Source organism: Lepus europaeus, chromosome 21 (genome assembly GCF_033115175.1).
Source record: "Lepus europaeus isolate LE1 chromosome 21, mLepTim1.pri, whole genome shotgun sequence".
NCBI classification, from domain to species: Eukaryota; Metazoa; Chordata; class Mammalia; order Lagomorpha; family Leporidae; genus Lepus; species Lepus europaeus.
This window is the reverse complement of record NC_084847.1, coordinates 489,109-513,991: the sequence shown is the minus strand read 5'-3', so window position 1 is coordinate 513,991 and position 24,883 is coordinate 489,109. Positions and strand designations below refer to the sequence as shown.

Below are 24,883 nucleotides of genomic sequence, written 5' to 3'. Positions count from 1 at the left end.
CGATACCTCGTCACGGGACACGGAGCTGATCTCTGCGGCCAGAGACTCGGAGAAGGACGTGGCGAAGAGGCTCTTGGCGCCCTGGATGCTCAGCGTGATGATCTGCCCGTTCAGCTCGTCGTTCTGCTCCTTCAGACTCCGGTTGTCCTGCAGGGACACGGTGTCACCGCCAGGCGGTGTGCCAGGACAGGGACTGGCCAGGGGGGACCCCCACGGGCCCCCTCCCCAGCCTTCTGGAAGCTTCCGCGGGGGCGGGGGCGCAGCCCGCACCTGCTTCAGCCTGCGGACCTCTTGCTCCAGCTCGCTCTCTCGGGCGCGGGTGTTGTACTCCTGCAGGCCTGCGCTGCTGCTGCGGCCCCGCCGCTGCTCGGCCTCCAGCTTGAAGAGCTGCAGGTGCTCCAGCTGCCGGCGGAGGTCCTCGATCAGCTGCGGGAAGCACAGGGCGGGCAGGGCTGCGTCAGCCTCGCGACCTCTGTGCCCCCCCAGGGGCTCGGGCAGGCTGCGCCCAGGGCCCTGCTCACCTCCTGGGTCGCCTCCTTGTCCCTCTGGAACTGGTGCCGCTCGTGGCTCAGCTTGTCTCCCATTTTCCTCTTCTTCTCCTGCTCCTCCCTGAGCCGCAGAGTCAACTCTTCGATCTCATCCAGCAACTTCCGCTTCTCCTGCAAGACCAGACACCTGCCATGGGCACCTGTCACGTCACGCAGGCTGTTCCCCCAACCACGTCCCAGCCCGCGGTCACGGGCGGGGGCCCTCTGCTGTCTGAGCCGTCCACGCGCCCAACCCGTGGCTGTGGTGCACACGCACGAGCCACGGGGCTGTTCTCAGAAGGGGGTGGGGTGGGAAGGACCAGCCTGGCTCCTCTGGGTCACAGGAGCCAAACAAGGGGTGTGGGGGCCTCCGATTCTGGAGGTCCCTGGATGCTGGCCAAGGAAGGGACGGGGCCCTCTCAGTGAACGGCTGGGGGGTGGGAGCCCCGTGGCGCTGCCTCTGCCTCCGAGGACCTTCCTCCTGGATGCAGACCCCTGGTGAATGGAGAGTGACCCCTGGACTCATGGGAGAGCCAGGGGCTTGGCGGGGCCGTGTCCAGCAAAGGGACAGCCTGAGCAAGGCGCAGTGTCGTCACCCTGCCTGCAGACCCTGACTCGCACATTCCACCTCCCGCTGGTGTGAACAGTGAGGTGCTGAGGCCCGGGCCCGCCTGGCGCTCACCTCCTCCAGGCGCTCAATGCTGGCCTTCAGACAGGGCGTGCAGGACCGGAGCTCACTGTTCTCCTCATCCAGCTGCTGCAGCCTGGGGCACGAGAGCAAGGCTGGGACCTGCTCCCCAGGAAACGCACCTCCGTGGGGCAAGAGTGGCCCCGTGTCTTAGGGAAACCCCAAGAAGTTTTCACAGAGTCCTTAATGCCACCCAAGGGCTCTAGGCCAATATTTTCTATAATCCACTGTGGCTTTTTTTTTTTTTTTTTTTCTTGACAGGCAGAGTTAGACAGTGAGAGAGAGAGAAAGGTCTTCCTTCCATTGGTTCACTCCCCAAATGGCCGCTACAGCCGGCGCTGGGCCAATCCGAAGCCAGGAGCCAGGTGCTTCTCCTGGTCTCCCATGCGGGTGCAGGGCCCAGGCACTGGGGCCATCCTCCCCCCGACTGCACTCCCGGGCCACAGCAGAGAGCTGGACTGGAAGAGGAGCAGCTGGGACAGAATCTGGTGCCCCAACCGGGACTAGAACCTGGGGTGCTGGCGCTGCAGGTGGAGGATTAGCCAAGTGAGCCGCAGTGCTGCCCACTATGCCTTTTAAGTTTGGGTTCTAGAATAATCTGAGGTTTAGAGTTACAGATGGAGTGCAGAGTCCTCCCGGAGCCGCCCTGCTCCCTCTCAGCTGTCACTGTTTATCACTGTGTGCCATCTGTCATCGTGTAAAACCCTCCTGGGACACTATTAACCAAGCTCCACTCTGCAGGACCACCGGGGCCACACGGCACACGGCCCTCACGGCTCCTGCACGCTGCCACCTTCTCACGACCTCGGCTGTGCTGGGCGGTGCTGGCGATGGGCTTTGTAGGAGGGCCCTCGAGTCGGGTCTGTCCGGGGCTTTCTCGTGGTCAGGCTGGGTGGTGGGTCCTGGGAAGACGCCCTTGGTGGTGAGGGGCCCCCTCATCACACCATGGCAGGTACCTGGTCCCCGGCCAAGGTGTGTGTGCCAGGCGTCCCCCCAGGAGACCATGATCCACCTGCCCATAGGTCCTCGGGAGGCAGGCCCCAGAGCCCCCTCCTACATGGGTGCCCAGACAGCACTGGAGTCCTCTGTAAGGAAGACTCGCACCTTCTCCCCACCGTGCACGTCAGTCACCACTGTGTGCGTCCATCACTACCGTGTGTCACCGCCGTGTGTTGTCAGCCACGGCCATGGGTCACCAGCCACCATGTGTGTCGTCAGTCACCGCCGTGTGTGTTACCAGCCACCATGTGTGTCGTCAGTCACCGCCATGTGTGTCCATCACTACCATGTGTCCATCTGCCACTGCTCTGTGTGTCGTCAGTCACCGCCGTGTGTGTCCATCACTACCGTGTGTGTCAGCCACCATGTGTGCTGTCAGTCACCGCCGTGTGTCCATCACTACCGTGTGTGTCAGCCACCATGTGTGTCACCAGCCACTGCCATGTGTGTCCATCACTACCGTGTGTGTCAGCCACCATGTGTGTCACCAGCCACCGCCATGTGTGTCCATCACTACCGTGTATGTCAGCCACCATGTGTGCTGTCAGTCACCGCCGTGTGTGTCCATCACTACTGTGTGTTACCAGCCACCGCCATGTGTGTCCATCACTACCGTGTGTGTCAGCCACCATGTGTGTCACCAGCCACCGCCATGTGTGTCCATCACTACCGTGTATGTCAGCCACCATGTGTGCTGTCAGTCACCGCCGTGTGTGTCCATCACTACTGTGTGTTACCAGCCACCGCCATGTGTGTCCATCACTACCATGTGTCCATCTGCCACTGCTCTGTGTGTCGTCAGTCACTGCCGTGTGTGTCCATCACTACCGTGTGTGTCAGCCACGTGTGTCACCAGCCACCGCCATGTGTGTCCATCACTACCGTGTGTGTCAGCCACCATGTGTGTCGTCAGTCACCGCCATGTGTGTCCATCACTACCATGTGTCCATCTGCCACTGCTCTGTGTGTCGTCAGTCACCGCCGTGTGTGTCCATCACTACCATGTGTGTCAGCCACCATGTGTGTCACCAGCCACCGCCATGTGTGTCCATCACTACCGTGTGTGTCAGCCACCATGTGTGCTGTCAGTCACCGCCGTGTGTCCATCACTACCGTGTGTGTCAGCCACCATGTGTGCTGTCAGTCACCGCCGTGTGTGTCCATCACTACCGTGTGTGTCAGCCACCATGTGTGCTGTCAGCCACCGCCGTGTGTGTCCATCACTACCATGTGTCCATCTGCCACTGCTCTGTGTGTCGTCAGTTACCGCCGTGTGTGTCCATCACTACCGTGTGCCGTCAGTCACCGCCGTGTGTGCCGGTCACTGCTGCTGACCACTGTGGACTGAGGCAGTCAGGACCTGCTCTGGGTCTGTCCATGGGGTCATTACTGGTGCACTGCTCAAACCGCGCCCCCTCCGGACTGGAGTCCTTTCAGCTGGCGGCGTCCCTCTGGCTCACGTCCCTCAGCACAGCTTCTGCTAGTCTGCCACACCCCACCAGCCCCTCCAACCCAGCCAGCCCGCCCACAGGACGCATGTGAGAGGGGAAGCCCTGCCAGCTTGGGGTGGGGCAGGGGTCTCCACCCAGCAGGGACTGTTGCTGCTCTGTCCCTGCGGGACCCTCCACTGGCCTCTGCACCCCTGGGACAAAGTGTCTCCAGGACTTGTCAGAGCTCTGGAGCCCCGGATGTGCCGTCAGCCGGACAAGGGGGCTGGACTGTGCCCACTCCTGTGTGTGGCTGCCCTCTTCCGGGGGGCGGGAGCATGAGGCCCAGCTGTGTGTGGGCAGCAGGCGTCCTGTCTGAGCCCCATCTTAACCAGCCTTCCTGGTGGCTGCTGCCTGTGGTTCAGAATGCACATGCTGGCATTTCTCGGCTGTCTTGCTGCTGGTCAGGTGCTTTGGGGATGTGGCTCAGCCGTGCCTTTATAACCTCTTTCCTGTCTTGCCGGGAACGGGGCACAGTAGCTCATCAGTTCTCCGTCTCAACTCAAGAATCCAGGCACCTCTACCCAGTTATTTCCCCCTTAAAACAACTAGAAAAACAAATTGTGTTGAGGCAGCTCTGTGGCGTGGTGGGCACAGCCCGCTCTGACGCTGGCATCCCATAGTGGCAATGGTTCAAGTCGCAGCTGCTCCACTTCCAAGCCGGCTCCCTGCTCATGCACCCAGGAGAAGCAGTGGAAGATGGGCCAAGTGCTGCCAGCCACGTGGGAGACCTGGAAGAAGCTCCTGGCTGTGGCCTGGCTACTGCAGCCACTTGGGGACTAAACCAATGGATAGAGCTCTCTCCCCCTCTGTATGACTCTTTCAAATAAATAGATAAATCTTACCCAAAAAAGCAGATTGTGTTTTAATTCTATACATTTTTTAAAGATTTCTTTATTGGGGCCGGCGCTGTGGCACAGCAGGTTAACACCCTGGCCTAAAGCACTGGCATCCCATATAGGTGCTGGTTTGAGTCCCAGCTGTTCCTCTTCCCATCCAGCTCTCTGCTATGGCCTGGGAAGGCAGTGGAGGATGGCCCAAGTCCTTGGGCCCTGCACCCATGTGAGAGACCCGGAAGAAGCTCCTGGCTCCTGGCTTCGGATTGGCGCAGCTCCGGCTGTTGTGGCCAATTGGGAAGTGAACCATTGGATATAAGACCTCTCTCTGCCTCTCCTTTCTCTGTGTGTAATTCTTATTTTCAAATAAATAAATAAATCTTAAAAAAAAAAAGATTTCTTTATTTGAAAGGCAGAATTACAGAGGTAGAGGTAGAGGGAGAGGGAGAGGGAGAGGGAGAGGGAGAGGGAGAGAGAGATCGATCTTCCATCTGCTGGTTCACTCCCCAAATGGCCACAACAGCTGAAGTTGGGCCACTCTGAAGCCAGGAGCCAGGAGCTTCTTCCAGGTCTCGCACGCGGGTTCAGAAGCCCAAGGACTTGGGCCACCTTCTACTGTTTTCCTTAGGCCATAGCAGAGAGCTGGATTGAAAGTGGAGCAGCCGGGACACGAACTGCCATTCATATGGGATGCTGGCACTGCTGGTGGCAGCTTTACCCACTATGCCACAGCGCTGCCCCAGTCCTATGAATTTCAGACAACTTATGAGCACAGAGAAGAAAATACAAAGCTGGCCTTGCTCTCCCACAGCCCAGCAACACTTCCTCCCGGGGACTTGGGCCATCTCTCCCTCTCCCTGCCTGCCGCGCCGCGCCTGGTCTCCCTCACACCTGACCGGCACTGGGCCCCAGCCGCACAGGCACTGTGCTGCCCCACCAGCGGAGGCCGTCCTCCCACCTCCCCTCTTGCCAGCACGGGCAGGACTGGGGACATTCACCCACACCTTCTGGAGGGCGTGGGGCAGGTTAAGCAGCCACTTCAACACTGCAGCCCGCCTCGGAGCGCCAGGCCTAGACGCTCGGCTTCCGACCCAGCTCCCCACTGGCGAGATGATGGCCCAGGCACTTGGGCCCCTGCCACCCACCTGAGACACCTGAATGGGGTCCAGGCTGCTGGTTTCAGCCCGGCTCAGCGCTAGCCATGGTGGCTACTTGGGGAGGAACTAGCAGGTGGACGAGATCTCCTCCCCACCCCGTGCTCTGTCACTGCCTTTCCAGTGACGAACACGAGGTGAGCACTGTGGTGCAGCAGGCAGGGCTCACTCTAGCCCCGGTGGCTCCACTTCCCATCCAGCTCTGCTGTGGCCTGGGAGAGCAGCCGAAGACGACCCAAGTCCTGGGCCCTGCACCCACGTGGGAGACCAGGAGGAGGCTCCTGGCTCCTGGCTTTGGACTGGCTCAGCCCCAGCTGTTGAGGCCCTTTGGGGAGTGAATTAGCAGATGAGAGATTCCCCGCCCCCGTAACTCTGCCTTTCAAATAAGTAAATCTTTGGAAATAATAAGTAAATAAATCTTTTTCTCCCTAGACTATGAAATACCTTACAGAAACGGCGTCCTTGCCTGGGCCGCGCACAGGCCGGCCTTTCCTCGCTGCGTTTTTCCTTTTCTGAGACCACTGCGGCCCCGCACCGCCCACTCTCGCCGCCGGCCCCGGCCTACCTGGCCTGCAGGTTCTCGATCTCGATGCTCTTCTCCCGCTCCAGCCTGCACAGGAGCTCCTTCTGCCGCCGGGCCTCCCCCAGGACCATCTCGCAGGCTCGCAGCTCCTGCTCCTTCAGCTGCTCCTCCAGGGCGTTGGCTCTTTCCGGGCAGAGGACAGCACGTGAGCAGGGCTCCAAGGCCTGTGGCCCCAGGCGTGGAGGTTTGCCTTTCTCCTCCAGCGTCCAGACGCTGATCCAGGACCTGGAGAGCCTGCACCCCTTAAAGGAAGGGGCAGGGGAGGGATGCCCCTCCAACGGCCCCCAGCCCCTACCACGCTGAGGGCGTCGGGGGTGGCAGGACTTGTCCTCGCGCACCCCTGCCCACCTGACACTGCCTGCGTGAGGCCTGTGGACAGGAGTGCACACAGAGGCCTTCGCTCACCAGCCCCCGGGCGCAGCTGCTCGGCCCACAGCCACTACGCACAACCAGCCAGGCTCAGGGGGGAGGGGACAGCTAGGCAGGAACCTGGGCTACAGCCCAGCCCCTTCCAGGCCACCTTACAGCACAGGCCACACAGGTGTCAGGGAGAACACAGGGAAAGGGGCCAGGAGACCTTTCCTAGACCCTCGCTGACCACGTGCAAGAGCAGGGACTGGTCATCCCAGAGAGAGAGGCTGCAGGCCCTGCCAGGGACGCAGCACAGCCCTGCCCCAAGCCCTGCCCCGGACACAGAACTTCCCTTCTCCGCACAGAGTGAGCGGATGGCAACGGCTGCCACATGTCACAGGAAGGTCCGGGCCACAAAGCGCAAGGCAAGCACAGACAGGACTCGAGGAAACTCTCCACGTGGAGACAGCAGGGGAGGGGCCCTGACGTGGACGTCTCAGAGGGCTGACGTCCCACACCCCTGAGATAAAAGCAGCTGTGACAGAGGACAGTAACAGAAACCATCAGCAACTAAAACTATGGGAAGAGGCCGGTGCCGCGGCTCACTAGGCTAATCCTCCGCCTTGTGGCGCCGGCACACCGGGTTCTAGTCCCGGTCGGGGCGCCGGTTCTGTCCCGGCTGCCCCTCTTCCAGGCCAGCTCTCTGCTGTGGCCAGGGAGTGCAGTGGAGGATGGCCCAAGTGCTTGGGCCCTGCACCCCATGGGAGACCAGGATAGGCACCTGGCTCCTGCCTTCGGATCAGCGTGGTGCGCCGGCCGCAACGGCCATTGGAGGGTGAACCAACGGCAAAAAGGAAGACCTTTCTCTCTCTCTCTCTCACTGTCCACTCTGCCTGTCAAAAAAAAAAAAAAAAAAAACAAACTATGGGAAGAAAAATTTTAAATTTCAATAGAAGGAGTTGAAGGAGAAAAATGAGGACATACAGGGAAACGAAAGGACACAAAGACAAAGCTAGAATAAGGAAAATAAACAAAACGAGAAAAAATGCCCAAGGCTTCAGAGAAGGCAGATCAGACACAGGAGAGGCTGGGAACAGAACTGACTCCAGGGGCAGGCAGGGGCTCAGGGCTGACCCCCCAGGGGCAGGCAGGGGCTCAGTGGCTGACACCCCAGGGGCAGGCAGGGGCTCAGTGGCTGACCCCCCAGGGGCAGGCAGGGGGCTCAGTGGCTGACCCCCCAGGGGCAGGCATGGGGCTCCGTGGCTGAACCCCCAGGGGCAGGCATGGGGCTCAGTGGCTGACCCCCCGGGGCCAGGCATGGGGCTCAGTGGCTGACCCCCCAGGGGCAGGCAGGGGCTCAGTGGCTGACCCCCCGGGGGCCGGCATGGGGCTCAGGGCTGACCCCCTGGGGGCAGGCAGGGGCTCAGTGGCTGACCCCCCAGGGGCAGGCAGGGGGCTCAGTGGCTGACCCCCCAGGGGCAGGCATGGGGCCAGCATGGGGCTCAGTGGCTGAGCCCCAGGGGCAGGCATGGGGCTCCGTGGCTGACCCCCCAGGTACAGGCATGGGGCTCAGTGGCTGACCCCCCGGGGGCAGACAGGGGCTCAGGGCTGACCCCCCAGGGGCAGGCAGGGGCTCAGGGCTGACCCCCCAGGGGCAGGCTCGCCACCTGGGCCCCACAGCCCGTATGGAAGGCCTGGGTTTGAGTCCAAGCTCCACTCCTGACTCAAGCCTCCTGCTGACACAGCTCCTGGGAGTGGCAGTGAGGGTCCAGCACTCGGGGCCCTGTCACACTTGGAGGAGACCTGGATTGACTTCCCTCTCCTGGCGTCGGCCTGGCCCAGCCCGGCTGTTAGGGGTATTTGAGGAATGAACCAGCAGGTGGGAGATCTCTGTCTCTGAGCCTTTCAAATAAGTAAAATTTTTTAAGAAATAGAATTCTAGTCCGGTGCCGTGGCTCAATAGGCTAATCCTCCGCCTTGCAGCGCTGGCACACCGGGTTCTAGTCCCGGTTGGGGCACCGGATTCTGTCCCGGTTGCCCCTCTTCCAGGCCAGCTCTCTGCTGTGGCCAGGGAGTGCAGTGGAGGATGGCCCCCACATGGGAGACCAGGAGAAGCACCTGGCTCCTGGCTTCGGATCAGCGCAGCGCGCCGGCCGTGGCGGCCATTGGAGGGTGAACCAACGGCAAAGGAAGACATTTCTCTCTGTCTCTCTCTCTCACTGTCCACTCTGCCTGTCAAAAAAAAAAAAAAAGAATTCTAGAAATCTTTGAAGCTGAAGGTTTCAAGGCTGGAAACTGAGTAAACCACACAGAAACAACAAAAGACCTCATGGAAACATCCCAGGCAAGAGACACACACAGGGGCTGGGAAGGGAACAGACGCACCCTCTGCAGGCACCATCGGGGACCTCCTCTCAGAAGCAAACAAGACAGACGGCCCGGGATCCGGAAAATGAGAGACACACCGGAGAAGGCGCGTGGGATGCCCCGGCCGACGGAGCAGCAGGCTGCACGGCAGCGCTGAGAGCGGGCATGCAGTACGCACACGCTAACTCAAGGAGGCTGCACGGCACTGCTGTGCCGGAGGGAGGTGAGCACCACTCAGGACCCCCAGAAACTGCGGCTGGGGTAGCAGCAGGGGGGGAGGCACCAAGTGTGGACTTCCAAAAAAGGGAAAACGAAACCTCACGGCCACCTCGAGACATGACCACCATTGGAAATGCCCCCAGCGGGCTGAGCCCTTGCCTATGAGGCCGGCACCCCGCTCAGAGTGCCCGGGATCGAGTGCTGGCTGTTCTGTCTCCGGCCCAGCTTCTGCTAACGCACCTGGGAAGGCAGACGTGGCCCAAACCCTTCCACCAACGTGGCCAGGCCCTCCCTGGCTCTGCGGCTAGGGCCGGAGGCAGGTGCCTCAACTGAGCAGAGAATCATGGACCGCAAGTCCACTCCACAGGAAATCTGTTTTACTTTGCTAAAAGCAGGTGCTGGTTCTGCCTCTCACGTGGTGCACTGTCGCCCCCAGGGCTCAGAGGGTGACCTGACCTGAGAACGCAGGGTATGAGCACCAGAGTGAGTCAGGCGTCATGCGGCTCAGCACCTGGTTACAGGGTGATGGCACTGCTGCCAACACAGGTGCATGTGGGCTGCTGCCCAGCACTGCTCAGAGCCTGGTTCCCTTCCTCAGGGCATACACAAGGGAACTGAAGCTCAGAGGCAAAGAGCCCATCCTGAGGTCACAACAGTGCGTGGCGGAGCCAGAGAGGCCCAGGCAGCCTGGCAAGACAGAGGTTCAAAGGAAAGAACCTCTTCCGTGGACTCCACATGTGCCTCTCAGGTGTCCCCACTGCCTCTGCTCCGACAGCACCCAGCTCCATGTGGACACTACCTGGAGAGCCCACTCCCCTGGCCAAGCTCACCTACATCAGCACAAGAAACGTGACAGCACCAGAAGGCGGCGCCTGTGCACCTGGCCTGAGAGGAGTCGGCAGCCGCCACCCTGGCACGGAGAAGTCCCAGCTCTGTCCAGCCCCCACCTGGCACGGGGAAGTCCCAGCTCTGTCCAGCCCCCACCCCAGCCCGGAGAAGTCCCGGCTCTGTCCAGCCCCCACCCGGCCCGGAGAAGTCCCGGCTCTGTCCAGCCCCCACCCGGCCCGGGGAAGTCCCAGCTCTGTCCAGCTGTAATCCTCAGCTCCACTCATTCTACTCCTCTGGGCTAAGCACGTCCATGTGCTCAAGGGAGGGCCAAGCCCCTGAGGAGACACTGTCACCTCCCTGCTCTGGAGGGTAGCAGGCTCTGCAGGCACACACCTCACCCCAGCCACAGCCCAGCTGTCTCTGAGGCCCGGGGCCTCTCTGTGAACAGACCCGGCAGCAGCACCTGATTCACAGGGTGAGTCTGGGCAACGGGGTGGTGCAGGGCAAAGTGCGAAGACAGCAGCCAGTGCCCGTCCAGGGCAAGTGCGAAGGTGGGGGTGTGAGAGACGGGGGGACGGGGGACGGGGGTGTGAGAGACGGGGGAACGGGGAGACAGGGAGACGGGGGGACGGGGAGACGGGGGGACGGGGGTGTGAGAGACGGGGGAACGGGGAGACAGGGAGACGGGGGGTGTGAGAGATGGGGGGACGGGGGTGTGAGAGACGGGGGAACGGGGAGACAGGGAGACGGGGGGTGTGAGAGATGGGGGGACGGGGAGACAGGGAGACGGGGGGTGTGAGAGACAGGGGGACGGGGGACGGGGGTGTGAGAGACGGGGGAACGGGGAGACAGGGAGACGGGGGGTGTGAGAGATGGGGGAAGGGGGTGTGAGAGACGGGGGGACGGGGGACGGGGGGTGTGAGAGACGGGGGGATGGGGAGACGGGGGGACGGGGTGTGAGAGACGGGGGAACGGGGAGACAGGGAGACGGGGGGTGTGAGAGATGGGGGGAAGGGGGTGTGAGAGATGGGGGAACGGGGAGACAGGGAGACGGGGGGACGGGGAGACGGGGGGACGGGGAGACGGGGGGACGGGGGTGTGAGAGACGGGGGAACGGGGAGACAGGGAGACGGGGGGTGTGAGAGATGGGGGGACGGGGGTGTGAGAGACGGGGGAACGGGGAGACAGGGAGATGGGGGGTGTGAGAGACGGGGGGACGGGGGACGGGGGTGTGAGAGACGGGGGAACGGGGAGACAGGGAGACGGGGGTGTGAGAGATGGGGGGACGGGGGTGTGAGAGACGGGGGGACGGGGGACGGGGGTGTGAGAGACGGGGGGACGGGGAGACGGGGGGAAGGGGTGTGAGAGACGGGGGAACGGGGAGACAGGGAGACGGGGGGTGTGAGAGATGGGGGGAAGGGGGTGTGAGAGACGGGGGGACGGGGGACGGGGGTGTGAGAGACGGGGGGACGGGGAGACGGGGGGACGGGGGGACGGGGAGACGGGGGGACGGGGGTGTGAGAGACGGGGGGACGGGGAGACAGGGAGACGGGGGGTGTGAGAGATGGGGGGACGGGGGTGTGAGAGACGGGGGAACGGGGAGACAGGGAGACGGGGGGTGTGAGAGATGGGGGGACGGGGGTGTGAGAGACGGGGGGACGGGGGACGGGGGTGTGAGAGACGGGGGGATGGGGAGACGGGGGGATGGGGTGTGAGAGACGGGGGAACGGGGAGACAGGGAGACGGGGGGTGTGAGAGATGGGGGGACGGGGGTGTGAGAGACGGGGGGACGGGGGACTGGGGTGTGAGAGACAGGGGGACGGGGAGATGGGGGGACAGGGAGACGGGGAGACGGGGGGACAGGGAGACGGGGGTGGGAGAGACGGGGGGATGGGGAGACGGGGGGACAGGGAGACGGGGGGTGAGAGAGACGGGGGGATGGGGAGACGTTGGGACAGGGAGACGGGGGGTGAGAGAGACGGGGGGATGGGGAGACGGGGGGACAGGGAGACGGGGGGTGTGAGAGACAGGGGGACGGGGGACAGGGGGACAGGGAGACGGGGGGTGTGAGAGACGGGGGGACGGGGAGACGGGGGGTGTGAGAGACGGGGGGATGGGGAGACGGGGGGACAGGGAGACGGGGGGTGTGAGAGACGGGGGGACGGGGAGACGGGGGGTGTGAGAGACGGGGGGACGGGGGACGGGGGTGTGAGAGACGGGGGGATGGGGAGATGGGGGGACAGGGAGACGGGGGGTGTGAGAGACGGGGGGACGGGGAGACGGGGGGACAGGGAGACGGGGGGTGTGAGAGACGGGGGGATGGGGGGACAGGGAGACGGGGGGTGTGAGAGATGGGGGGATGGGGGGACAGGGGGACAGGGAGACGGGAGGTGTGAGAGACGGGGGGACAGGGAGACAGGAGGTGTGAGAGACGGGGGGACAGGGAGATGGGGGGACAGGGAGATGGGGAGACGGGGGGACAGGGAGACGGGGGTGGGGGAGACGGGGGAACGGGGAGACGGGGGTGTGAGAGACGGGGGGTGTGAAAGACGGGGGGACGGGGAGACGGGGGTGTGAGAGATGGGGGGATGGGGGGACGGGGGGGACAGGGAGACGGGGGGTGTGAGAGACGGGGGGACGGGGAGACGGGGGTACAGGGAGACGGGGGTGTGAGAGACGGGGGGACGGGGAGACGGGGGGACAGGGAGATGGGGGGGTGTGAGAGATGGGGGGATGGGGTACAGGGGGGACAGGGAGACGGGAGGTGTGAGAGACGGGGGGACAGGGAGATGGGGGGACAGGGAGATGGGGAGACGGGGGGACAGGGAGACGGGGGTGGGGGAGACGGGGGAACGGGGAGACGGGGGTGTGAGAGACGGGGGGTGTGAAAGACGGGGGGACGGGGAGACGGGGGTGTGAGAGATGGGGGGATGGGGGGACGGGGGGGACAGGGAGACGGGGGGTGTGAGAGACGGGGGGACGGGGAGACGGGGGTACAGGGAGACGGGGGTGTGAGAGACGGGGGGACGGGGAGACGGGGGGACAGGGAGATGGGGGGTGTGAGAGATGGGGGGATGGGGTACAGGGGGGACAGGGAGACGGGAGGTGTGAGAGACAGGGGGACAGGGAGATGGGGGGACAGGGAGATGGGGAGACGGGGGGACAGGGAGATGGGGGTGGGGGAGACGGGGGAACGGGGAGACGGGGGGACAGGGAGACGGGGGGACAGGGAGACGGGGGGTGTGAGAGACGGGGGGACGGGGAGACGGGGGGACAGGGAGACGGGGGGTGTGAGAGATGGGGGGATGGGGGGACGGGGGGTACAGGAAGACGGGGGGTGTGAGAGACGGGGGGACGGGGAGACGGGGGGACAGGGAGATGGGGGTTGAGAGAGATGGGGGGACGGGGAGACGGGGGGACAGGGAGACGGGGGGTGTGAGAGATGGGGGGATGGGGGGACGGGGGTACAGGGAGACGGGGGGGTGTGAGAGACGGGGGTAGGGGGAGATGGGGGGACAGGGAGACAGGGGTGGGGGAGACGGGGGGACAGGGAGATGGGGGGGACAGGGAGACGGGGGGTGTGAGAGACGGGGGGACGGGGAGACGGGGGGACAGGGAGACGGGGGTGGGGGAGACGGGGGGACAGGGAGACGGGGGGATGGGGAGACGGGGAGACGGGTGGTGTGAGAGACGGGGAGACGGGGGGTGTGAGAGACAGGGAGATGGGGGTGTGAGAGATGGGGAGACAGGGGGCATGAGACGGGGAGATGGGGAGTGTCAGAGTCGGGGAGACGGGGACTGCCAGGAGGCTGCAGGGGGGCACCTGTTGGGTGGGAACTCCTCAGTTCTCTGGGAAGTGGGCTGAGAGAGGCTCTGGGTACAGCAACAGCTACCAGCTTGGTGGGCTGTGGTTCAATGTGCACCCTCCAACGGCTGAGCAGTGGGTCCCGTTTGCAGCTGTCGGATCTCTCGGCATGGCGCAGGGGAGCAGGAACCCAGCCCAGCTTTCTCCTGCTGTGTGTGCAGGGCCAGCGTGGAGTGCCGAGGCCACAGGGCAGCTCACCTGCGGCTCAGGAACTGTGCTTCAAGCACCCGGTGCAGGGGACCAGGATTCGGGGGGGGGGGGGCAGACAGGGTGTGTGTACATGGCCGCCCCCGGCTCACCTGTGCACCAGCTGGAGGTTCTCCTGCCGAAGCCGGCTGTGTTGCTCCCCGGTGGCTGCGGTGTCCTTCTCCAGCTCTGACACGCGTCTCTCCAGGAAGACCACCTTGGGAACCAGAGGGCAGCCTGAGAACCAGGGGCGGCGGCAGGAGGGCCCTGAGGAAACCACCCGGGACATAGCAGCAGCAGGGGCTTCCGGGACTCAGGAGGTAGTAAGCTAGGCCGGAGCTGGCAGACCGTGCTGCGACTGTCCCATCAACCCATGGCGTCACGAGGTGTGCAGCACCTGCCGCCTCCAGGGCCCTGGCTCTGGGAAAGCCCAGGCAGCCTTCTGGTGCTGACGTGGGACACGAAGGCAGGGACCTTGTCTCGCCAGACACAGCCTAGAGAAAAGGCCCTGGCGCCCAGGGATGCAAACAACAGACATGTCTATGCCTTAGCTGGCCCCACCCCGCGCCGTCAGGAAACTCAGCAAGGTGGGCGACGGCAACCTGAACAGGCGTGGAAAGCCCAAGATGCTGGTAATGCCACAGACGGGCATGTGGGAGGAGGCGAGGGCAGAGGTGGAGGACACGGTGTGCTGCTGGCACTTTCCCCTTCCAGTCTCCACCTTGACCCCTGGGTCCTGAGCACAGTGAGGTGCCTGCTGTCTGCTGCACCCCCCGAAGCCAGCCCTTCAGGGGCAGTTCCTTCCAGAAGCTGATGTCTGCACACCCCCGCCACAGGCCGGTGTCCTCCCCAAGCCCGAGTGTCCCTGATCTTCATCCATGGGCCTGGGAAACAAGTCCCTGTCAGCATCAAGCTGCTCCCCTCGGCCTGACTCGGGTCATCCCAAGGCCAACAGCTGGTGCCCCCTCTACCTGTGCTGACCACGTTCTCCCAGGGGCCAGCACGAGGCCCATGCTCCAGAAGGCCCTCCCCGCGGCCCTGCCAACTGCAGCCTGACACACTGTCATCTCTTGGTGCCTGCGGCCTGTACCTTGTGGGCAATGTCCTCCTCTAGGCCCTCGGCAGGCTCCAGCGGAGGGTCCTCCAGGGCATCCATGGTCAGGGCCCCTGACTGGTGCAGGTACCTGAGCGAAAGAAAGGACAGCAGAGAAGAGGCGGCACATGGCAAGTTCTTTCCACCCAAGTGTGTCCGAGTCCCGGCACTGGGCCGGGCGAGGCTCCTCTTGGCCATTTGAACAATGGGGTCTCCTCTGGAGAGGGTCGGGAACGGAGTCCTCCTGGAGCTCTCCGAACACCGCCTGTTTCCCTGCCCACTGCAGGGCCCAGGGCACTCTGTACTAGGGCGCCATGAACACGACATCATTCTTCAGCTTACAGAAGACGACCAGGACTTCCCAGAGGCCCCGCAAGCAGGTCACACGCTCCCTGTGGCAGGCCAGGTAAGGGTCAGGGCAGAGCCTGCACCCTAGCAGTATCACTGGGGGCGTTCTCAGAGCCCGGTCCAGCAGCCTCAGGAAGGTGCCAGCTCCAGGGACACAGCCCGCCCGCCCCGCGGGGGCACCCAACCTAGCACACAGCACACCTGACCCTGTGGTCTTGTGTGAGCTCCTGCCTCACACTGCCCTCAGAGCAGGAGCTGTCTCAGCTGTGGGTGCCTCACAAGCGTGCACACTCACAGCAAAGCTAAATGACTCGCGATGCTTCAAGCTCTTGGAGGACCTGTGCCCAAGGCAAGCCCGTGTGTGGACGCCTTTCCACCCTGGGACTCCCAGGACTGAACCGAGCCGACCGTGTGATGCCGAGACACCACTTGCTCCTCTGAGTCCTACCCCCGGAAGACGGGGTTCTGCAGGTTGTTGAGGTTGGACGGGGTCAGAGTGAGACCCAATCAAACACTAAGGCACCACACTAAAAACCCACATGCTGTCTCGACAGGCTCACTTCCCTTTGTAGAAGGTCCTCAGCTAGTTTAAACATCTTTTTCTAAAAAATACATTCTAGACAGGCCAGCGCCGCGGCTCACTAGGCTAATCCTCCACCTGCGGCGCTGGCACCCCGGGTTCTAGTCTCGGTCGGGGCACAGGATTCGGTCCTGGTCACTCCTTTTCCGGGCCAGCTCTCTGCTGTGGCCCGGGAAGGCAGTGGAGGATGGCCCAAGTGCTTGGGCCCTGCACCCCATGGGAGACCAGGAGAAGCACCTGGCTCCTGGCTTCGGATCAGCGCGGTATGCCGGCTGCAGTGGCCATTGAGGAGTGAACCAACGGAAAAAGGAAGACCTTTCTCTCTGTCTCTCTCTCTCTGTCCACTCTGCCTGTCAAAAAAAAAAAAAAATTCTAGGGCCAGTGTTGTGGCATAGCCAGTAAAGCTGCCGTCTGCGGTGCTGGCATCTCATATGGGCACCAATTTGAGTCCTGGCTGCTCCACTCCCATCCAGCTCTCTGCTAGGGCCTGGGAAGGCAGCAGAAGATGGCTCAAGTCCTTGGGCCCCCCTTGCACCCACGTGGGAGACCCAGAAGCTCCTGGTTCTTGGCTTCAGCCGATGCAGCCATCTAGGGAGTGAACCAGTACATGGAAGACCGACCTCCCTCCCTCTCTCTCTCTCTCTCTCTCTCTGCGTCTACCTCTCTGTAACTTTGCCTTTCAAATAAATGAATTTTTTTTTTTTTGGACAGGCAGAGTTAGACAGTGAGAGAGAGAGACAGACAGAAAGGTCTTTCTTCCATTGGTTCACTCCCCAAATGGCTGCCACGGTCGGCGCGCTGTGCCGATCCAAAGCCGGGAGCCAGATGCTTCCTCCTGGTCTCCCATGCGGGTGCAGGACCCAAGCACTTGGGCCATCCTCCACTGCCCTCCTGGGCCAAAGCAGAGAGCTGGACTGGAAGAGGAGCAACCGGGACAGAACCGGCGCCTCAACCAGGACTAGAACCCGGGGTGCCAGCACCTCAGGCGGACGATTAGCCTAGTGAGCCGCGGTGCCAGCCCAAATAAATGAATCTTTAAAAATAAATGAATAAATTGAAAAATACTTTCTTTTGAAAAAGATTTATTTATTCACTTGAATGGCAGAGTTAGAGACAGACAGACAAACAGAGAGAGAGACAGAGAGACAGAGAGACAGAGAGAGAGAGAGAGAGAAAGAGAGAGGGGCGGGCAGAGAGAGAGAAAGAGTTATCTTCCATCCACTGGTTCACTCCAAATTCTTCCAACAGCTAGGGCTGGAGCAGACTGAAGCCTGAAGCCAGGAGCCAGGGACTCCTCCCGGCGGGTTGTGCCTGGGCCTCCTCCGCTGCTTTCCCAGGTGCATTAGCAGGGAGCTGGATTGGAAGAGGAGCAGCCGGGACTTAAAACGGCACCTGTAGCCGGCGCCGCGGCTCACTAGGCTAATCCTCCGCCTTGCGGCGCCGGCACACCGGGTTCTAGTCCCGGTCGGGGCGCCAGATCCTGTCCCGGTTGCCCCTCTTCCAGGCCAGCTCTCTGCTGTGGCCAGGGAGTGCAGTGGAGGATGGCCCAAGTTCTTGGGCCCTGCACCCCATGGGAGACCAGGAGAAGCACCTGGTTCCTGCCATCGGATCAGCGTGGTGCGCTGGCCGCAGCGCGCCTACCGCGGCGGCCATTGGAGGGTGAACCAACGGCAAAAGGAAGACCTTTCTCTCTGTCTCTCTCTCTCACTGTCCACTCTGCCTGTCAAAAAAAAACAAAAACAAAAAACCGGCACCTGTATGGTGGTTGAACCCACTGTGCACAATGCTGGCCACCCCAAAATACTTTACGGGGAAACAGAAAAGAAGGGCTTCATCGCATGGCTCCGCTGCGGCTGGACCCGATGTCCTCAGGCTCTCAAAGGGGGTGGCTGACAGACACTTTGTTCTTGGCCAGTTCCTGCTCTTAAGCAGCCAGGACCTCGACCCAAGCATGGTGCCACTCCCAGGGCAACAAGCTCCGTCCCAGGGAGGAGCCACAGCCCGAGGTGCTCACTACTTTGGAGCCTCCTAGGGGCCCTGGGCTCTTGCACAGGCTGACCCAGGGCCAGGCAAAACCCATGCATCTCCAGGCACCCAGTGCCCGGCTACCTCTGCATGAGGCTAAGGTTCCGTGGCATGTGAATATTAAATTAAATTGATTAAACAGCATGGGGCTATTTAATTAAAACCACGCAAAGAGAGAATATGCCTCTACTCAGGGAAAGAGGCTGTGGAAATGCCTGTTCCACCCCAAAGGAAGGAAGCAAATGCTGGCAGACAGACGACAAGGAGCAGGGCCTTCTGCTCACGGGGAGGGACTGCCAGCCCTCAGCAACCTTCAGGCTGTGGGTCCCACTGGTACGTCCTCCTGTGGTAGCTGGGGCTGGCTTTGGGCTAGGTACCCCAGGGTCCTGCACACACAGGGAAGAGGAGAGGCTCTGGGACATAGTCAGGTCACAGAGGCGACAGCCAGTCACTGGCTGAGCCACCACCTCAGTCACAGCACTTGGGCAAGGGGCTAACAACTATGTCGAGTGGATCACGGGGCCAGCACTGTGGGAAAGCAGGTCAAGCCGCCACCTACGATGCCAGCCTCCTATATGGGCGCCAGTGTGTGTCCTGGCTGCTCCACCTCTGATCCAGCTTCCTGCTAGTGTGCCTGGGAAAGCAGCAGAAGGTAGCTCAATGAATTCTCAGGAAACACAAAAGGGCTGTTGTGACCTAGGTTTCTTTTCCTTTAAGAGAGATACGTTCCACCTGCTGGTTCACTCCCCAGATGGCTGCAACCGCCAGGGCTGAGCCAGGCTGAAGCACGGGGCCAGGAACTTCTGGGTGGCGAATTCAATGACAAAATGGTACCAGGTGAAAAGCCATAAACAGGGGCAGGTACTGTGGTGCAGGAGGCTAAGCCGCCACTTGTGACACTGCCATCTCATATGAAAACATCAGTTCAAGTCCTGCTGCTCCACTTCTGATCCAGCTCCCTGCGAATGCGCCTGGGAAAGCAGCAGCAGGAGGCCCAAGCACTTGGATCCCTGCACCCATATGGGAGACCTGGAAGAAATTCCTGGCTCCTGGCTCCAGCCTGGCCCAGTCCCGGCCACTGAAGCCATTTGGGATGTGAACCAGGGGATGGAAGACCCTTCTCCTCCCTGCCCATCTGCCCCCTCCATCACTTGCCCTCTCCAATGAATGAAATAAGTCTTTAGAAGACCCTGCATATGCAAGTGTGTGTTTACATCAGATAAATGCACTGTAGGGGATACCTCAGTTTTGCGCCCAGACTTTTTCTTTCTTTCTTTTTTTTTTTTTAGCAAAAGACATCAGTGAAGGAAAAATTAAGTCCTCAGAGAAATTTCCAAATGAACAGGTGGACACCAAGCCCCTGGGGCCAGCCCAGGGAGGGGAGGCCGCGCGGTGGCGCTCGGGCAGGTCTGTGCCTTCCTTCAGTCTCACCAGCTGGCACCTGTTTGAGGTACAAGACCGCAGGAGGGTGAGAGGGACGTTCCCGCTGAGACGGGAAACCACAGGGCGTTATTCCTAAGAGCTTGATGCTTCCCTAGAGAGGGGGAGCAAGACAACACCCAGTGAAGGGAGTGATGCCATCCCTCTGCTTCCTCTAGACCTCGCACCCTGAGGGTGACAGAAATCCACAAACAGGGCCGGCGCCGCGGCTCAATAGGCTAATCCTCTGCCTTGCGGCGCCGGCACACCGGGTTCTAGTCCCGGTCGGGGCACCGATCCTATCCCGGTTGCCCCTCTTCCAGGCCAGCTCTCTGCTGTGGCCCGGGAGTGCAGTGGAGGATGGCCCAAGTGCTTGGGCCCTGCACCCCATGGGAGACCAGGAGAAGCACCTGGCTCCTGCCATCGGACCGGCGCGCTGCGCTGGCCGCAGCGTGCCTACCGCGGCGGCCATTGGAGGGTGAACCAACGGCAAAGGAAGACCTTTCTCTCTGTCTCTCTCTCTCTCTCTCACTGTCCACTCTGCCTGTCAAAAATTAAAAAAAAAAAAAAAGAAAAAAAAAGGAAAAAAAAAAAAAAAGAAATCCACAAACAGCTTTCCACCTTCCAGGACAAGCACGGACAGCACCAGTACAGATAGGCCGTGGCCCGGACGCTGCAAAGCAGGGGGAAGAGAGGCTCAGCCAGCCACGAGGCAGTCCAAGAACTCAGCAAGAACCAGAACCTGAAGATGAGGACCCAAAGACAGGACGACAGAGACGTCTGTATGAGGGCAGGCTCTGCACGCCTGGCTCCGTCAGGGTGCAGAGGCCCCCAACACAGGGCTGCCATCAGGCAACAACACCACAGACTGAAGGATCTGTGCTGCGGCACAGAGGGTGACGCCACTGCCTGCGATGCCGCCACCCCACATGGGTGCTGGTTCATGTCCCCGCCGCTCCTAATGCAGCTGGAAAAGCAGAAGACGACCCCAGTGTTTGGGCCCCTACCACTCACTGGGAGACCTGGGGGAAGCCCTTGGCTTCTGGCTTTGGGCTGGCCCAGAGCTGGTCCATGTGGCCACCTGAGGAGTATAATCAGCAGATGAAAGAGCTCTCTCACTAGTTCACTCCCCAAATGGCCACAATGGACAGGGCTGGGCCAGGCCAAAACCAGAAACCAGGCTCTTCATCCAGGTCTTCCACGTGGGTGCAGGGACCTGGACCACCCTCCACTGCTTTCCCAGGCACATCAGCAGGGAGCTGGATTGGAAGTGGAGCAGCTGGGACTTGAACCAGTGCTCACATGGGATGCTGGCGCTGTAGATGGTAGCTTACCAACAGTCCCACATGCCAGCCCCTAAATGAATCTTTAAATAAAACCCAACACTGGAAAACCCCACAGCCTGAGAACTAAATGGGAGTCGTGCAAAACTCCATTCTGGGAAACCAACAAGCCTGACTGGATCCAAGGCCTGCTGACTGATAGGGCTACACACATCACAAGAGTGCCAGGGACCACCTGCCAGCTGTGCGTCCTGATGCCAGCACACAGAACAGCACCCTAGATGTTTGAGGGAAAATCTATGGTAAGAAACAAAGGGGCCAGTGCTATGGCGCAGCAGGCACAGCCATTGCCTGCTGCACTGGCATCCCATATGGGTGCCAGTTCAAGTCCTGGTCGCTCCACTTTTGATCCGGCTCCTAAACCTGAGAAAGCAGTGGAAGATGGTCCAAGTGCTCGGGTCCCCACACCCACGGGGGAGACCCGCAAGAAGCGCCTGGCTCCTGGCTTCAGCCTGGCCCAGCCCTGGCAGTTGAGGCCATTCCGGAAGTGAATCAGCAGATGAGACGGGTGTCTCTCTCCCTCTCTGCCCCTGCCTCTCTCTAACCCTGACTTCCAAGTAAACATTTATTTATTTTGTGATGGTAACTTACTTTCCTAACCACATTTTTCTATTTATTGCACTGCCATGCATTTTTAATGTTAAAAGAAACTATTGTTCAGGAAGTCTGAGTGTGCATCACCGAGGGCGTGAAATGAAGCAGCTCTAGGATTATGAGCTAAGCAGCACACACAATGACTTACTGACATGTTAGTGATTCCAAATGTTCCTTTTACTTCATTCTTCAGTACCTGTTTGCTTCCAGAACGACACTTCCCAGACTGTCTAGCAGCCTCTGCATAGCACACGCTCCCAGACGGGCGCCGGGGAAAGACCCCAGCTGCGAGAAGCCAGCTCCTCCGGATCCAGCGGCTGCTTCTCACCTCTCCTCTCAGCACCAAGCTCAGAGCTGAAAACAGCTATTCCCTTCGGCAGCTCGCAAGGACCAGACTCTCTGGCTCAGGCCTGTTGCCCTGGTTGGGCACTCGGAAAACAGGTCTGCTTTTGATTCTGGAACTGCCAATGTACGAGCCTGACTAAAGCTATCGGAACAACCGGAACTCTGAGCTTCTCCAAAAGCTCTGGGAGCTCACAGTCTAGCCCACCAGCCGCCGAGCCTCCCCAGCCTGGCCCGAGAGGCCAGAACCGTGACTAAATCTTAAAAAAACCCCACAGACAACAGGGCCCATGTTGTGAGGCAGCGGGTTAAACAGACAGCAGCATCTATAGCTGAGCGCTGGCTGGAGTCCAGCTGCCCCACTGCTGATCCACTCCCCGCTAGTGCACCTGGGAAAACAGCAGAAGGCCCGAGAGCGTGGGTCCCTGCACCCACGTGGGAGCCATGGATGGAGCTCCAGGCTCCTGGCTTCAGCCTGGCCCAGCCCCAGCCAATGTGGCCAGGTAGATGAAGTGCTGCCTCTTTCTCTGTCTCTCCCGCTTCTTGCTTTGTCATGTTGCCTTTCAAACAACACAAATCTTAAAAAAAAAATGCTTTGAGAGGGAAAAACACTCTTAAAGAGCAAGCAATCAAAAACCCTTAAGGGGGCCAGCGCCATGGCACAGGTTAATCCTCCACCTGTGGCACCAGCATCCCATATGGGCGCCAGTTCTAGTCCTGGCTGCTCTTCTTCCCATCCAGCTCTCTGCTATGGCCTGGAGGGCAGTGGAGGATGGCCCAAGTGCTTGGGCCCCTGCACCCGCATGGGAGACCAGGAGAAACACCTGGCTCCTGGCTTCGGATCGGTGCAGCTCCAAATGTTGTGGCCATTTGGGGAGTGAACCAACGGAAGGAAGACCTTTCTCTCTGTCTCACTGTCTGTAATTCTACATCTCAAATAAATAAATAAAACCTTAAAAAAAAAAAAAAAAGAAGAAGAAGAAAGCCTTCAATCTCTTACTAGCAAACCTAGTACTAAAAGATAAGGAGCCATGCCTTTGGGGCCGGGACCAGGGCCAGTGCTATGGTGCAGCGGGTTAACGCCCTGGCCTGCGGTGCCGGCATCCCATATGGGCGCAGGTTCTAGTCCTGGATGCTCCACTTCCGATTCAGCTCTCTGCTATGGCCTGGGAAAGCAGTGGAAGATGGCACAAGTGTTTGGGCCCCTGCACCCATGTGGGAGTCCCAGAGGAAACGCTTGCCTCCTAGTTTCTGATTGGCGCAGCTCCAGCCGATGAGGTCAACTGGGGAGTGAACCAGCGGATAGAAGACCTCTCTCTCTCTGTATCTACCTCTCTCTGTAACTCTTTCAAATAAATAAAATAAGTCTTTTTTTTTTTTTGAAAAGCCATGCCTTCAAAGATTCTAAAGGTCCCTGGCACCCATGAGGAGACAGGAGGGTCTGGTGAGTGAACCAGCAGATGGAAATTCTCTCTCTGTGCTTTTCTATCTTTCTGTCTCTGCCTGTCGAATACATAAATACAATTTTTATTACATTTTTATTTATTTATTTATTTATTTATTGACAGGCAGAGTGGACAGTGAGAGAGAGAGAGACAGAGAAAGGTCTTCCTTTTGCCGTTGGTTCACTCTCCAATGGCCGCCGCGGCCAGCACACTGCGGCCGGCGCATCTCGCTGATCCAAAGCCAGGAGCCAGGTGCTTCTCCTGGTCTCCCATGTGGGTGCAGGGCCCAAGCACTTGGGCCATCCTCCACTGCCTTCCCAGGCCATAGCAGAGAGCTGGCCTGGAAGAGGGGCAACCGGGACAGAATCCGGTGCCCTGACCGGGACTAGAACCTGGTGTGCCGGCGCCGCTAGGCGGAGAATTAGCCTGTTGAGCCATGGCGCCGGCCTATAAATACAATTTTTTTTTTTTTTTTTGACAGGCAGAGTGGATAATGAGAGAGAGACAGAGAGAAAGGTCTTCCTTTGCCATTGGTTTACCCTCCAATGGCCGCTGCGGACGGCGCATCACGCTGATCCGAAGCCAGGAGCCAGGTGCTTATCCTGGTCTCCCATACGGGTGCAGGGCCCAAGGACTTGGGCCATCCTCTACTGCCTTCCCGGGCCACAGCAGAGAGCTGGCCTGGAAGAGGGGCAACCGGGACAGAATCCGGTGCCCCGACCGGGACTAGAACCCGGTGTGCCGGTGCCGCAAGGCGGAGGATTAGCCTGTTAAGCCACGGCGCCGGCCTATAAATACAATTGTAACAAATACAAATTTAAAAAAATTATTCACACCCTAGAATTCCATACTAACTGAAAGTTCAAAAACAAGATCTCAGAAATTTATCCCTGGTCATCACTTTTCTCAGGAAGCTACAGGAAGATGTACTAGACAAACATGGAGACAAAAAGAAGGAAAAAGACAAGACCCAACCTGGAAGCATGGGTTTGGGGAAGACAGGCTGGACACAGCCCCGATGGCCTGGAGCAAAGGGCACGAAGCTCTAAGGGGAGCAGCCCAGCCGAGACAGAGGACGCCTGTGGCTGGCGGGAGCAGCACAGACCAAGACCAGACTCCTCAGAGCCACACGGGGTAGCTTTTCACAGCTCCCTGCGGGGACCAGCAGCTTAGAAACCCTGAGCGCTCACGTCAGAGGAAGCCGCCACAGAGCCGCACCAGCAGCGCAGGACAGTGTGTGCCTCCTCTCTCACAGCAGGAGGTCAGCAGACGGTTTCCTAAACTAAGACGCGAAGAAATGCTCGCACGGTTCAGGGTAGGGGCACCCCTCAGCCCAACTCCTTCGGGGATCCACAGGCAGGCAGCTCCTGGGAGACCCAGCTCTGAGTGGCCAGGACCCTGGCTGGGCCTCTACCTCCAGGCTGACCTACAGTAGACAGTGGGGCAGCAGCCCTGAACCCAGACCTGCCCAAAGCCTGCTGTGAACATCCAACGGACAGGCCCAAGTCCGAACCCCCCAAACGTCACAACCAATCCCTCCAAGTCAACTTTCAACCACAAACTGTGAAAAGTCTCTTCCAAACGTTCTTAGAGCGATGACCAGA

At 60.6% G+C, this 24,883-nt stretch overlaps 1 protein-coding gene across 1 annotated transcript in view; it reads right to left on the bottom strand.

Moving 5' to 3' along the window:
- Nucleotides 1-24,883, bottom strand: part of RAB11FIP3 (RAB11 family interacting protein 3) — a 100,420-nt gene that overhangs the window by 1,813 nt on the left and 73,724 nt on the right. Inside the window, exons 8-14 of the mRNA XM_062180913.1 lie at nucleotides 15,181-15,274; nucleotides 14,204-14,307; nucleotides 6,257-6,397; nucleotides 1,210-1,291; nucleotides 522-659; nucleotides 271-426; nucleotides 7-147 (exon numbers count right to left, since the gene is read on the bottom strand). Coding sequence (XP_062036897.1) covers nucleotides 7-147; nucleotides 271-426; nucleotides 522-659; nucleotides 1,210-1,291; nucleotides 6,257-6,397; nucleotides 14,204-14,307; nucleotides 15,181-15,274 — 856 coding nt within the window. The remainder of the gene's footprint in view (nucleotides 1-6; nucleotides 148-270; nucleotides 427-521; nucleotides 660-1,209; nucleotides 1,292-6,256; nucleotides 6,398-14,203; nucleotides 14,308-15,180; nucleotides 15,275-24,883) is intronic.